General features: G+C 37.1%; 1 protein-coding gene across 1 annotated transcript in view; it reads right to left on the bottom strand.

Moving 5' to 3' along the window:
* The window catches only part of VRK1 (VRK serine/threonine kinase 1), a 141598-nt gene extending 126285 nt beyond the window's left edge, over positions 1-15313 (bottom strand). The window contains exon 1 of the mRNA XM_031553784.1: positions 15176-15313. Coding sequence (XP_031409644.1) covers positions 15176-15313 — 138 coding nt within the window. The remainder of the gene's footprint in view (positions 1-15175) is intronic.
* Positions 15314-15529: the final 216 nt, after the last annotated feature.

Raw genomic sequence — 15529 nt, 5'->3', positions numbered from 1 at the left:
TCCTGTAGCTATTTAAGATGTCAATTTATACTCCCTTAAAAAATGGAAACTATATTTTTGGTAGGCTATTCTCTTATTTGGTAGGCTATTCTCTTATTTCAGACTTGGTTCAAGTGAAATGCCAGTCACAAATGCTTATGCCCATTCCTCCTACTTATTTTTACCTGTACATAGCATAATAGTAGCAGCTATTGCAGCGAGTGCACGCCACTATGTCAAGTTTTAGGATATCTGTGATCTAAGAAAACCTGCTAACAAAGTAAATATGCCATGATTCATCAATTAGGTGGAGAAATACTGCTTTTCTTTTTTTCCCTTCTTTTATTAGAAAAAAACTAAATAGGTACTTCCCCAAAGCTGAGATATCATTTTGCAATGCAAAGGAGTTTGCTGCTATCTGCAGGTAAAATATTCTATTACTGAGTAAAAATCTGAAAAACAAGCCAAGCATTTAGCTTCTGTTTTTTAATTGCAGCTTCACACAGTTCCATGTAAAAACCACAAGTCTAGGCAGGATTAATGAAAGTGCAGAGAGGAATGCTTTCTTCCATCTAATATGACAAACCATAGTCACACCATGCCTCAGATGTGTTGCTGCCAATATCTGCTATTAACCATAACAAAGTCAAGCTTTCACACAGCCATGCAGGGCAGCTCAGACACGCTCTAGCTATTGCAGAAGCAAAGAACTCCCAGGACACAAAAGTATCCTCTTCCTGCTCGGTAGTCCTCAGCTGTCCCCTGAGCTGTGACCAACAGCAAGGTGCATGAGACACACAACTTGTTTCACAAATGCCAAAGCTTTGGGGAAAGGCTGTAGATTATATCAGGAAAGGCAATGCAAAAGTGCTGTAAACAAGCTATGATTTGACACTCTGTTCACACAGCAGGTCTAGAAAGCCAGCCATCACAAAGAGCATCTCTAACTACTCTACTCTACTCATTCTATTACATGGTAGTATTTTTTCTTTTTGTTTTTTTCAGTTTCACTTCATTTAGTTACAAGCATAAAAGGAGGTAAAATACGTTCAGCACACTAAAGGGGTATTGTTACTTAATATCCCTGATTTTAAAAGTGAGAAGAGGGCAAAAGATTCTGCATGTGCTTTTCAGAGCTCACCCTCTTGAAAAACTACCTTTATGAAAACTGATCTGTAAATGTTGCAAATAGTCTGTACATTTATATCAGTACAGTGCTTTGCCTATTACAAAATGTGTCCCAGCAATATTAGCATGATTCCTTGGGAATACTTGGGATGACACACCATATCTTCTTCTTGAGCCCAAAAAGGATTCTTTGAGATTTGTTTCTTGCAACAAGACAGCATTGACTAGTTTGTGGATTGAAAGACAGACATAACAGAAGCGCTTAAGTAACACTTCATAAAACAAGATCGTACTGAAGAAGTCATTACAGGAAATATTGACTATAGGAAATGACATGTCCCACATTATCTCATCAAGGCATAGATATTTATCTTGCCATTTTGCTGTGTTGCACTCTGATAGTACAGCTTGAGCTTGCTATCAAACTCACATCTCCAAGGGTCTGATCAAAAATTAAAGAGTCACCAGTGTTAAACTTTTCCTATATTAACTTTTTTTTTTACTGTGGCCTCAATTTAAGAAAAGCTGACATAACTATTGCTTTGTTTTGAAATAAAGTTTCAACATGAGCCAATTTCAGCTCGTGGGGAAGAGGTGGGCACCAGAACCACTTAACACAAAGAGAATACATAAGAACACAATAAAAAGAAAATTACAAAATATCCATCACCCGAGATTCTCCTTTTAACCTTTAAGTGTAGTTGAAACCTAATGACTTGCTAATTATCAGGAGTTTAATGATGCCTCTAAGCAGAGGTTGTACTACAGGGCACAGTGTCCATGAACCTCTAGGATCTGAGGTTACCCTCTGACTTCAGCCTGCAGTGAATTTTTCTCTTCTACAAGTCAGCTTCTAAGCAAGCTTTCAGCCCCCCCCAGCTCCCCAGTTGTTGCTACCAACAGTGAAGGAAACAATTTTGAACTCTGGCGTAGGCTGGGCACCAGATGGCTGGAAGCTTTTTAAGCACTGAGTTGACTAACCTTGCTCAAAGCAGGTCTACAGAACACAGTGCTTCAAATATCAGAGTCTGGTGGGATTGCATCTACATACATGGAGTCCCACAGTTCCTATCGCTAGCATAGTCAAATGAGTGAATCAGGAGCATGAAGGATAAAGCTTAGGAAAACGCAGGAGACATCTCTCTGATGTTGAATCAGCCCATTAAATAGCAGTGAGCAACTTAGCAAAGATTTTCAGTGTGTTTGCTGACCACTAAAAGCAAATGAGGATAACCTGAGGCTGAGGAAGACCAAAGGGTTGACTTCTACACGATGATGAAAAAGACTGTGCTGAATTCAGCCCAGGTAAAAAAATAATAATATATGGCTAAGGTTGTATCAAATGAAGGCCTTTCTCCTTGGAGCCATTTTATGAAAACAGAAAATATTGGCAACAACAAAATTAAATACATTGATTATGATATTTATAATTATTTTTCTTTACTGACAACAATAAAAGCACAAGCCAAACCATTTGTGAATGAAGTCACTTATTTTCTGAGAATAAACTTTATGGGGACAGTTTGATGCTGTTTCCCTGGAGCCTGTCAGTCTGACCTCAGCCACAAATAAAGTCTCTTCCAATGTAAGGAAATAGCTCTGGGATATGTAATATCTGATGTAAAGAGAAAAGGCACAATCTCCATCCCTAGCCACAGGAAATCTTGTTTTCTTTGGTTCTTGGCCCATATGAGAGTTAGTGCATGAAATATAAATTGCTGTTCAACATTTAAGGTTGGCAGAGCCAATTAATACTGCCTTCTCAACATGGGCTTGGAGGTTACTTCAATTAAATCCTCTGTACGAAAGTACACTGTATTTCTTGGTATTTCTGAGAGGCTCTCCTTAGTGGGCTATTTCAGTTCTGCAGTGCATTCATCTCTCCCTTTGATTACCACAGCCTCCCTCCCTCTCCTTCCCAATATCTATGTCATCCTTCTGCATGCCAGTCAAGTACTGCTGCCAAACAGATGGCAAAATGGTTCCGATCTCTCAATCAGTTCCCATTGATCCATCATCTCACTTCATAGTTTTCTCCTGCTTCTCCAAGTTCACTTCCATCTTTGCCCAAAATAATGCATTCTGTTTTAGTTCTCAGAGCCTACAGATAGTTTCTGCCTACTGTTCTAGGAAGAGGAGGGGAAAAAATTATGTAAAAACTGGAAGAAGACAGAGCATGGAATCAGTCAGGTCTACATGGCTAACATATATTTTCTCCATATTTCTGTAGGGATTTCTGAAGTCATAATGACTCAACCAGCTTCTTGACACAAGGAAAACGAGTTACAAGGTGGTGTGTAGGTCTCAGAAATCTCTGTTTTTGAAATGCTTCTCTCTTGAATTGTTTTTTCATTGTAAGAATATCTTCATTCCTTCCAGTGTGCAAGAAATAGTTAAAGAAACAAGTTTTACAGCAAGTATTTGCAAGTATTCATCAGCAAATTAGGGACCGTTAGCCAATCTTTTCGATGGTAATTCTGCACACTCACTATGTAGAGCTGTAAGTGAACATACCAGTTTTAGGGCAATGAGAATTGCAACTAATTGTCTTGATTTTTCAACTTACCTTGTGAGTCTATTTCTCTCTTAAATCACACGAAAAACAAGTGTGACCACTGAAGATGTGAGCTTGGTAAGGTGTAGATATTGCGTTTTAAACAAAGATAACACTAATGAATTCACATTCAACCTTTTCAGCCCAGTGATAGAAAAAGATTTTCAGTCACTTTAGCCTGAGCTACATTTGCACTCAGGGTCACTTAAAGAAAAGGACAACACATTCATCTTTATCCTCCTTGAGTTGTGAAACCACTCAGATAATCTATAGTGAGTTACAAAGTGAAATTAAATACCTTAAAATGCCATCTATCTGATCCCCAATTAAAACATAATCTTTTTAAAGCTGTCAATAGCTGCTGACCAGAATCAATAAGGGGAAGATTATGACTGGCACTTCTCCAGTGATCTTCAGGCAGACAGGAAATACATTGCTGTTGTCAGGTCAGTGGGAAAAGGGGAAAGATGGACACCAAGCAGAACTACATTGTAGGCAAGTGAAATTTGAGATCCCTGCAATGATTCTGTTGGATGGTTTTGATTGTTGATTTTTGTTGATTTATTTTGTTTCACTTTATTTTTTAACTATCAAGTGAAGGAATAAGATACATGTAAAAGTTTTAAAGAAATAACCCTAGAAGTCTTAAAATCCTGAATCTTTAGAAAAGTATTTGTAAAAAAAGTTTACTTTGAATTCGCTTACATATACATACTGAAATTCCCAAGTCAGGTTCAGCTAGTGTCTTAAGAATTTGAGGCATATTTCCTTTGTATTTGCATTTAAGAAACATAAGCTTACACTTAGATAAGTAGATCCTGGATATTCCTCATCATCGCTACAGGAGTTAAAGTTTTAGCTATCTAAATCTAGTGTTTGACATCAGCGACGTGAATGATCCCTGCTACAGCATGTAAGCTTAGGGTAATAGGCCTAAATGACTGCTTTTCCTCCTGACCTACATTAGGAGTACTTTTATTTCTAGGCCAGATTGGAAAGTTCAGGATAAAAACCAGTTTCCTGGTGTGCAGAGGGCTTAGTAGCCTTTCTACCCACAAGCTGTTGCTTTCCTCCAGCCTTCCACAGTACAGATTGTGGCACAAATGCTCCAACCTGCCTGTGAAGTTAGAGCAGTCAGAGTAATACACTTACTGTATCGACAAAAAAATCACCAGTGCACTACCTCTGAAGCAAATTCTTTCAGTGCAAGTGTGGAAGTGCTGGTGTTAAATTGTTCAACACTCCTTACATCTACACACTGAAGAATGGCTCAAATTTGTGAATTTTCCCCCTCTTGCTGCAAAAGCCATGAAGTAGGCTCTAGATCCATAAAGAAAGGCTACTGCAGTGATCCAGAGTTACCTAGACCTTAGTAATGGTGAGCAGAAGTACTTGCTCTGACAGAGTGTCTGTAAAACGCTAATTGCATTCCTATGCGTTACTCCTCATCTGCAGAAAAGTGGGTGACAGATATTTCATGCCTCTGCTGATCTGGGGAGAAGCACAAAAATCACTCAAAATGTTGACTTGATAAGCAGCTAGAGTCAACAGAAGCAAAACGGGGGTCTGGAACTGTTTATGTGAGAAAATACATAAGGAATTGTAGCACAAATGTTTTACGCTGACACTATACTTTTACGCTTGCATGTAAGTATGTTGATGAAGGACACATCTAACTTTTATTCATCATTTAAACATAAGCTTTAAAAATTCCCATTTCCTCAGAAAACTTTGTGATATTTGGCAAGTAATTTGGGCAAGAAGATTCCTTTGCAAATAAAATAATTCATTCTAAAGTTACTATCTCCAAAAACCTTGTGAAGCACTGTATGGTAACTACATTTTCCTAAGCAGCAGAAAACAAAATAAGAAGCATGTATAAACATCTCAAAATACAATAGTGGATAAGCCTGAAATCAGAAATCTGAAATCTGAAATATCACTGCTTTCTTCAGAGCTTGACTTTTTTGTCTTTTCAGAACCCCAGGGACAAGTTTTCCTACAAAACGACTGCATTACTTTGGCATTTTGTAGCTCATTTCTATCTGTTAGAGACAAAAATGCTGTTGAAACCATACAGAACTCCATCTGGTTAAGGTTACTTTCAAAACTAACTCTTGCTACTCACAAATCCCATCTAGTTATTGAATAGTTGCCAGCACTCACCTAGCAGAACATGTCACACTGTGATCAGTACCAAACTTTATCCAGAATCCACAAAATAAAAAAAAAAAAACAGAAAACTGCTAGACAGTGGTCACTAACAAATTTAATAATGTCATTCTTTTCTGAGTTTTCTATTGCTTTCTTTGTCAGACTTTGCATTCAGAAGTAAAGCTCCATCATTAGAAAATTATGACCCTTGCAACAGCTTCCGAGATTCTTTGTCTATGTCTATCTGCTGCATATAACAAATAAGCACTGAAACCAAAATCAACTGAGGCAAAGTGACTAGAACCAGACGTTGGATACAATCTATTTCTTAAAAGGAAAAAAATACCTGCTTCTCACTTTTCCCAGTCAGGGGAGAAGAGTCAAGATAGTAATACTTCACAATGGTTTGAAGTTCATCTTATAATTAATCCAACACTCATACCAGAAGGCCAAAAACATCCAAAACTTAGCACTGAAGTAGAAAGATCTGGAGAAGAAAAAATCAGGCCCAGGGAAACTAAGACATTTGCTTCCAGATTATTTTCAAAGTCTAACTTTAAGCAGCTAGGCTTGAAAATGTTGGCATATGCATAAAGGAAATTCTTGTCATGTGTTTGAATGTGGTTTGTTTTACTGTGTTTCAAGAAGTATTTTAATGGTTCATCAATACATTATTAATTGTAGCAATCAAAACCAAAGAAAACAAATTTAAAAAAAAGAAAAAGCCAGTTGTAAACAACTATAACCTCTTGTTCTCCTTAATCATTTAATTCCATACACCTATATTGAAATTTCACACTCTGCCTTAGCAGGGCATTGTCACAGCAAAACACTAGAATGCTGATATTGTGCTAGGTCAAGAGTTAAGTAAGTTCATTCCACCTCTGCTATTTTGTGTTTTAAAGCAGTCCTTACTCTAGGCAGACACTCTCTGTTATTATTACTTCTTGAATGATAAGAGCTGGGATTGACCTTCAAAAGAGATTTAAATGGCCTTATCCGAAAAACAGTCTGTGAACATCTATAAACTAATGTGCTGCCTTTACACCTCCTTTCTCAGAGAAGAGGTGTAAAGGCAGCACATCAAAGTCAGCAAGGAACTTACAATAATGGATTTCAAAGTCAAAAATCTAATGCAAATCTAAGTATTTGCTTATAGACTCTTTGAAGTCTTGACAGATTAAGTTTAGAAGTATTTTCAATAGATGGTATCTACATAATCTAATAGAGATGATTTCAGGAACTGAGTAGATGTTTCCAGTAGATGTTTAGACTATGTTACATCATTTTTTCAATAGCATTAATAAAGAATACATTTTTGTTTAATTTCTTTAAAGTTTATAGCACAGTGCTGAGCAGTTATAAAAGATATTCCACATCTGTAGAAGGGTTTTTATCTCAACAGAAAAAAACTGGCAGATGCACAGGATAAAGGAGTTCCATCTCTGTTAACACTTATATAATGTAATTGACTTTGTTAAAGGACATTTGGGTGTTGCTTGATTTACATCCTATGTCAGCTTAATACACAACCACATAGGGTTCCACTTGTTTAAATATTTCATTTTAAAAGGTGCAGTAAGCTCATAACTTCCCCAGCATCCACACTTCCCTGACTAAAATGGATTCCCCAGTTTAATATAGTATCGTAGAAGTAAATGAAGACTTCACCTTTTCCCTTGACTGAGCCTGTCATTTTAGTTATTACCATCAGTGTTGCACATGGCCCTTCTAAAGTGTGGCATTAATTATATAGTATTTTTCCTTTTAAAAAATTTTGTAAAATAAGACTTAAAATGTGAAAACCCCAAAAAACAGTAGTGTTTGTATTACCTATTGAAATCATTCTCCACTGCTACTTCTGTTATCAGAACTTTTTTTAACCAATGAAAAAAATGTTGGTCTGTTTTCCAGGTTCAGTTTCATTTATGTTTTTTTCTTAATATATTATCAGAGCAATCTTTTTCAAATTAGATACACTAAAAGCTGTTAGAATTGCTTAATATGTGTTTGTAGATCTAGTCTATGACAGAAGAGTTTTCTTGATTCTAGGATGCCAGTAAAACCTCCTAGTACATGCACAGTGAAATATCCCAATAATTCTTTGGTCATTGTATTTTTGTTGTTGTTGTTGTTAGAGCTTCTGGAAACAATATCATGAACAAAGAACTAACTAAATATATAAAAATCTTAACCAGGATAGCTTTCCAGGAAATCACTGACACAGACTTGCTTATACTTTTTCTGACTGAGATTTCAGAAGACTTCTGCCCCTGTGCTGTCACATAAGGATACCTACCATAAATGATAAATAAGACCAGTGTAATACTGGGCAATTAAAAAAAGAAAATCTTTGCCACCTTAGCTATAAAGAACTTTAGAAAGAGCAAATATATCATCTCAACTTTCTGAACAGCAGTAAATTGAAGACTTGAAACTGTATGTGATAGGCCAAATAATGTACAAACAGCTGAAGAGAAGAATAAACCAGGAGATCCTACCTTCTCTTGGTAGAATTTTGTTCAACTTACAGTTGCATAAAATTAGAAAAGACAGGATGCTACAAATTCAAGTTGTCAGTTTCTTGTATGCATACTATCAGACAGCATAATGATTCTGCCGTTGACTTTTACCTGGATTCTTTCCTACATATGCAGGAAAATGAGGCAGAGAAAGGGAACTGTAGTCTTTTGTGTGTCTCAATATTGTATTATTAAGTTACTTAATACCCACAAAGGTTTGGAATTGTACAGTGCCAAATATTATCAGATGTGGACTTGAAGAGAAACATCAGTTCTAAACTACTTACCCAGGGAATTTGGCTGCTTCCTCTAGCAAAGTATGCACAGCACAATCTTAAAATTGAATTAGAGCTCACATCTGACCTGGTTTCTGGACAGGCCATTTGCTAGTCTGAGGAATTAAACTACCTAAACAAGTTGCCACTCTGCTTTGCCTGCCTGAATCAAAAAATCATCTACCCTAACCTCTAGTCACAAAGAGCAAACACAGTTTGTTCATCATACTGCCTGCTTCTCTGAGTCCAAACTAAAACAGAGATGAGTATACTTGCCCTCCTTCCTTCCCACTAGTTGTTCACAAGACAGTACTAGACTAAAACAGGGACCTGGGATTTTTACTTTTTACAGCACAAATGACTGGGATAAACCCTTTCATGTCTCCCTTCTCTAGTTCTGTCTTTAAAATGGAGATGACAACATGAGGTTCTGCAGCTCTGTGATCCACAGCCATTCTCCATGCAAGCTGCTATTGCATTTTCTGTTCTTGGCACATTGGCTCTTTTTTGCACTGGCACTATTTCCAGCTATTTGATTACTTCAGTGTTGGGTTACACACTTAATGGACTGTACAAAGTGCACTAGCTAGACCCTCCTTACTTCCAGATACACTGTGCGTATGCAAAAATTCACAGCAACTTCTTCTTTCCCTGGGGCTCACATGATACTTCAGGGTTATAGCAGTGTCCTGGACAGGCCCCCATTCATCCTTAAAGGGGGAAAAGGATTTAAAACCCCAAGCCACATTTGGTACCATTGCCCTAGAGCTTGTTTTTATTTAAATGAATTCATCCTTTTGAGCTATTTTGGGGTGGAAAAAGCCTTTCTTCTTCATGCTTGTGTTTGTTTTACTTTTGAGGTGTGATCAAAGTAAGTCCTGGCCGTGTAATCATATAATGCATTTTGGCTGCAGTTTCAGCCTCCTTTGAAATTTATCCCTTTTCTCTTGCCTGTGACAGCCAAACTTTACCTTCAGGTAGTAGAGAAGGCTTACAAACTCTTTTATATCTCACATCTGCTTTCAGTCCATTAGTCAGCTTCTCCCTTCTCTTACAGAGTGTGACTTTGTCTAGATTAGGAATTAAGGGGTGAATTCTAACATGGTCCAGCTAGCTTGTTTAAATATGGACCAGGACGTGCATCCTTTAACACACATTCAACTGGGCAAGTTGGGCACTTAGGAAGAAACTATGCTTCAGCATGACAAGTTTAGCACACGCCAAAAGATGTTCTCTCTCATTTAAATTACAGGCAAAATCTTGGCTCTTACAAATTCAACATAAATTTGCTATGGATTTCAAGTGACCTAGAATTTCCCCATAACTTTTAGAGTATGTTAATTGGAACAAGTTAAGTAAAAGTTCCAACTTATTATTACAGTTCTGATTTAGGAGCTCAGAATTACACAGTGACTCCACATCTCGAGGGACCCAACTCCTTTACCTTTGTGACCCAACTGCATAGCGATTTTGTATCAGAGATACTTGCTGCAGAAGAAGTAAAACATTCACCCACCTATCAAATACTGATTCACAAATAGAAGCCAATTTAGCTTTTAAGACTAATTGCAGAAAGTCTATCATCTTATTTTCCTTATGCTCCCAGCTGCTTATTTCCAGTTGGCTGGCAAGAATTCTTCATCAATAGTCCTGCTGTTGGTGGTTCCTGTTTCTCACCAGCCTCCAAAGCTCATTTTTTCATCTCAGCCCAGCACTCCCTCAGCCACTGGACCAGACATTTGTAATGCCATGCTTACATTCAGAGTGCTGAAACTTCAATCAGGGGAGAGCTAATCTGGAAGTGAGAGGAAAGTTTGTGTTTAAATCATATGTTATTGGGTGTACAAAGCCAAATTAAAAGCACTCGTTTGATCAGGCTTTGAATGGAGGATAAGAAAACCATTCACTTAGCAGTAAATGACAGAGCAAAGAAAGTGGAAGAAAACCATAATGGAAGAGAAAGACAGGCTTTTGAGTTTAATAATATTTTACATCAAGAACAAGCAAAGCTCTTGAATGAAAGACCCATGTCTAGACAGAGCCAGTGATCAGTGAATAAGTACTGGGGTATACTCCTGTTCCTGAAGTCTAAACTTTTGAAAGTGGATTAAAAAATGATGGAGAACTGGCTCCCACCAGCCTTCATGTCCTAAGAGAGATCAGACCAGCTTTGCCTCTGTTCTCTGATTTTGGAAGCGTTTTGTTTTAAAGTATCCATTTGATTAATAAGCTTTGTATAAATGATTAATAAGCCATCAAAGTTCTTAATATCATTTTAACTTGAGCTTTGTTTACTCTCTATTTGCCATCTAAAAAATGTTTATGCAACATTATGAGGCAATGCATATTTATCAAAGACTGCAGGTTAATGGAGGATGATCAGAAAAGCAGAGAGAAAACATGATTTGCCTATTAAGTTGAATTAGGAGAATTTGGAGGAAAAACGCATGGTAACTGTTACTCAACGTCTGCCAAACTTTAAATCATCATCTTATATCAATGCAGGGCTTTCTGCCCCAAACAATATTGCAAGCTAAGAGAGAATCATTTCACATTACCTTCAAAACTCATCCACCCCTCAAGTGGAATATAGTAACTATGCAGCACCCTGGTACAATAATTTTGGCTACTAAAATGAGCTCAAACACAAAATCAGAGTGAAACAACAGGATGAACAATGGAAGGCAGAGTACTGCTAGCCAACTGGAACATAATCAAGACATGAGGTTATGTACTACTATTGTTTTTCCCCTGAAAGATTGTTTGAAAATTACAGAGATTACATCTGTAATGGCCCCCAAAATTGCCAAGCAGTGAACACAGGGGACTTAAGGAAAGGCAATGGAGGACAGCCATGCTACATGCTAAAAGTACACTTCCTCTGTCAAGTGTTGCACTTTTTCTACCTTATCTAACTGTTGCTATGGCATGGCTGGATAGACATACACCAGCAACAACCAGGAATACCTTATAAGGATGTTATACCCTGGCAAATGGAGATACGCTCCCTCTTTATTGTTATTTCTTATTTTGATTTTGCACGTAGAATGAATTTCACAGAAGGTAATAAGTGTTCTCTGGAAAACAAGTCTGCATCCAAGAAAGTAACCATAAAGCCATGTTAACGTGGCCTAAAAATTATAAAGCTTTCGTCTGCAGTATGCCAGATTCCCCAGAAGTGTCCACCATTTTATAGATTCACCTTCATGATAAATCAGTGAAACTATATTTCCATACAAGAGCCTGGTTTCCGATGCCAACACAGACAACATGCACTCCTTTTTGATTACCTCTCATTGCTGTTAAGCTATGTCTCAAAAGAAACTTTCCTACAGTTTAGATATGCCTATTGAATCATCATGATCTAACAGCTCCAGAAATCCAAAGATCAATCTCTAAGATTGCTCTAAGAACCCATAGAAACTTGATGCTGTTCTTCAGTACAAGCCTGACCTTTCCTTTCCTGTTCCTTTTCATCCACTGAAGACATATGCGTCAAATTACAAATGAATGGAATATTTTATTAGTTTTGTTCAGTTCTGGGGCTTAGCAAATTTTATGTATATGGCTGGACTGGAAGGATCAATCTTTAGCATTTTCTGCAGTCTCAGTCTATATGGAAAACATTATTGTTCCATGCATTCACATGAATGTAAGGCTGCAAGTAGTACATCCACATAGGAGATTTCAAGGAAGTATTTATCTACATCCAGTTCACACCAGGCAAATGGGTCTCTAAAGTTTTGTTTTTAAAGCATGTGGTCTTTGGGCATGTTTCATCATCATCAGTGCTGTTCATGCTTGGGACTTCTAACTAATGTGTTCTCGTATAAAGTGCATAATCCAGTTTGAGAATAAAGGAGCCCACATTCTATAAATCAAAAGAAATTCTGACATATTGAACATGCAGTTTACCTTTACACTAATACAAGTAGGAAGGAAGCATTTTGAGCATTATAAAGAGATTATGTTCTGGAGCTCAGAAGGTAATTACAGAAATTATAATGGAATTTAAGGTAGTCAAAAGATCTGATGAGGGTCATCACTTCAGCTACAGCCTTTTGTTTACAGCTTGAAAATGAAAACTGCAGACAGAAATTGAAGTCTTTAGTGTCGACTGGAATTACTATGGATTTATCAGGGAGTAAAACAACTCAGAATATGTTCCCATTGCTGAGAAGCAATTTCAGACAAAACACCAGAAAAGGATGATGCAACAATACAATATATTCTCTCCAAATCAGAGGCTGGTTCTTATAGCATAAAGGCTAATGAATTATCAAGTCAATTCATTTTTGCTTATGCAAAAATTTAATATGTGTGGCTAAAATCATACCATTTTAATCTATGTGTTTCCACTGTGAGAGTGCTACAGATATTTTTCAGAAATTTTTGTTCCACAATACAGTAGACAAAAGCTCGAGCAACTTAAGAAGCCATACAATTGGAACACACTAACAACAAAAATACACTTCTTTACTGGGCTTGACTAAAGTTTTAAGACAAACTAAAGCAATCAAATTTTTAGAGTCTGATCAGCTGAGAAATAAGGATATTAAATATGATTAAATGTGATTGCATTTGAGTATAAGGACTGTTCTTCCATTACTGCTTTGATTAAAAAAAGCAATTTGAGCTGTGAGGTAGAAAAGTCAAATGCAGCAGGAAAAAAGAAAAGAGTTTGAAGTTTCTTTTTTTTTAATAATATATATTATTTCTTGTATGAGAAAATAGCATTAATTCAAGAATGTGCTTTTGCAAAACTGAAAGCATATTGCCAAAGCTTCTGTAACTTAATATTCCTTCATGCTTTTTAATTATGGGAAATATGAAGATTAAAAAAAAAGAATAAAAAGTTGTTCTTATGGGATGTCTGGGAACAAGAATAAGAGGTATGTTTTCAAATGAAAAGTGGACTGGAAACCTTAGTTCTTAAGTTGGAATTTAATTGGTGCAATATTGGAGTTTAAAGAGTAATAAAGTTTTTGTCCTCAGGTTAAGAGAAGAAAATTACCCATTTTATATATATATATATATACACTACTTTTCTTTTCTTTTCTTTTTTAATTATAATATCTTAAGCTGCTTCACCAGTCTACCTTTTCCTGGTATTATCATCATAACTACTCAGATCATTTTTTGTGTTTCATATCTTCACCTCCAAGCATTGTGAAAGGTGCTGAGAACCCTAGTGAACTTTTCAGATGTGAGGCAGAGATCAGTCACTGATCAAAATGCACTTGAACTGCAGAGTCTTCCAAGCTGTTTTCAGAAAGGCAAAATGTGTCTCTCCTTAGAGATGAGATAAACGGCAAAAACAGCACAGATCACTTGCTCTCACCTCCTAATTGAAAAGTTGGCTGCTGATCAAGAGCTGGCAGTGACCAGCTCAAACCATCAGGATGCCAATATATGCTTCGACCCTATTCCTCCACCTCAGAAAAGATCAATCACAAATTAATGTTAAATTAGTGAAAGTGAGGACTTTTATTGAAGAGAGAAATCTATAAAAATAGCATCCGACAAAATGATGAAAAACAAGCCAGAGAGAAAACTAGTCTAGACTGCTGGTGGAACAGTGTGCTTACTCAAAGCATGTAAGATAGTCTGGAACCTTAACTGTATCTAAAACATAGTATAATAAAACATTGCTGTATGATTTATTTTGGTTTGCTTCAGAAGCAGATTTTTTAATACACTTTCTGGCTAAGATATTTGTTCAAGTTAGCCAGTAAATATTAGCAGTATAGTAATACTGCATACTGTTGTTCCTTCAAACCATTAAATGCAAGAAAAGATTCTCAGAAGACTCTGGTTGTACAACAGAATGGAACACCAGAATGGCTCTGAAGAATTATTTCTTTAAACATGTTTGAATAGATAAAAGCTCTGGGAATCATACAAATGAAACAATAGCTCTGCTTCTCTTATTCCTTGCTATTCTCTCATTTTAAAAATATTAAATACAAACCACTGAACACAGTAATGTAACAATACGATGCAACTCCTGGACATGGACCTCAGGTGGGTGTGCATGCCTGAATAGGCACTATCTGTGTATTGATCCTCCCCAGTGCACCTGGAGTGCTTGCCGGCAGCTGTACACCAGACATCCCAGTCTTAAAGACTCAGGGGAGGGAGAGAAAGAAAATATACTGGAGCAGTCCAAGAACTAATTTTCAGGCTTGGTAAAAGGAACTTAAGTTTATGTAGTTAAGAACAGGGTTTACATACTTGAAAAGCTTTAGGGCCAGACTTTCATGTTAGATTTTTGTGACTCGGATAAACAAGTCATAGAACGAATGTCTCTCCAAGTTTGATAGTCCTCTTTTGCCTAGTTAAGAGACACAAGGAAGCTAAAAACAGCCCTTCACACACTCTCAAACATGTGCACATGCTCCTAGTTCCTGCCTTAAACAAAAAGACATCTAGGGAGAGAGGATGAACAAACAAAAGTGTGCAAAAAAGTATTTTACAGACTCAGGTATGAAAGACACTACCTGACAATCTCTGGTGGTTCATTCCAACTGCCCAAGAAGTTCCTGTTCCCACCTGCCCATTACCGGGCAACTCATCTGTTCTTCAGCTCTTCCTGCTAATTCACTGAGCCTCACATACTGCTTTAGATTGGTACGGAAGACTAGGAACTGTGGTACATGTGGAATAGGCACACTGTCCATTTGGCCTTCTTTGATAGGCATTGTGGGCATTCTTAGTTCCCCCAGCAGGTACCACCAGAACTCAAAGCACAGAAAGAAGTCACTGAAGAAATACCTGAGGAGCTTAACACTGCCAAGGAGCACCAGACAATCTTCAGCAGAACTAAAAATAAATGCTGGGTTTTCTAATCTCAAGTCTAGGATCCTAATAGAAATCCTCACATTTTATTACAAGAATGAAAAAAATAATGATGTATG

Source organism: Meleagris gallopavo, chromosome 5 (assembly GCF_000146605.3).
Source record: "Meleagris gallopavo isolate NT-WF06-2002-E0010 breed Aviagen turkey brand Nicholas breeding stock chromosome 5, Turkey_5.1, whole genome shotgun sequence".
NCBI classification, from domain to species: Eukaryota; Metazoa; Chordata; class Aves; order Galliformes; family Phasianidae; genus Meleagris; species Meleagris gallopavo.
The sequence above is the reverse complement of the archived record's forward strand: the minus strand, read 5'-3'. Positions and strand labels throughout refer to the sequence as shown.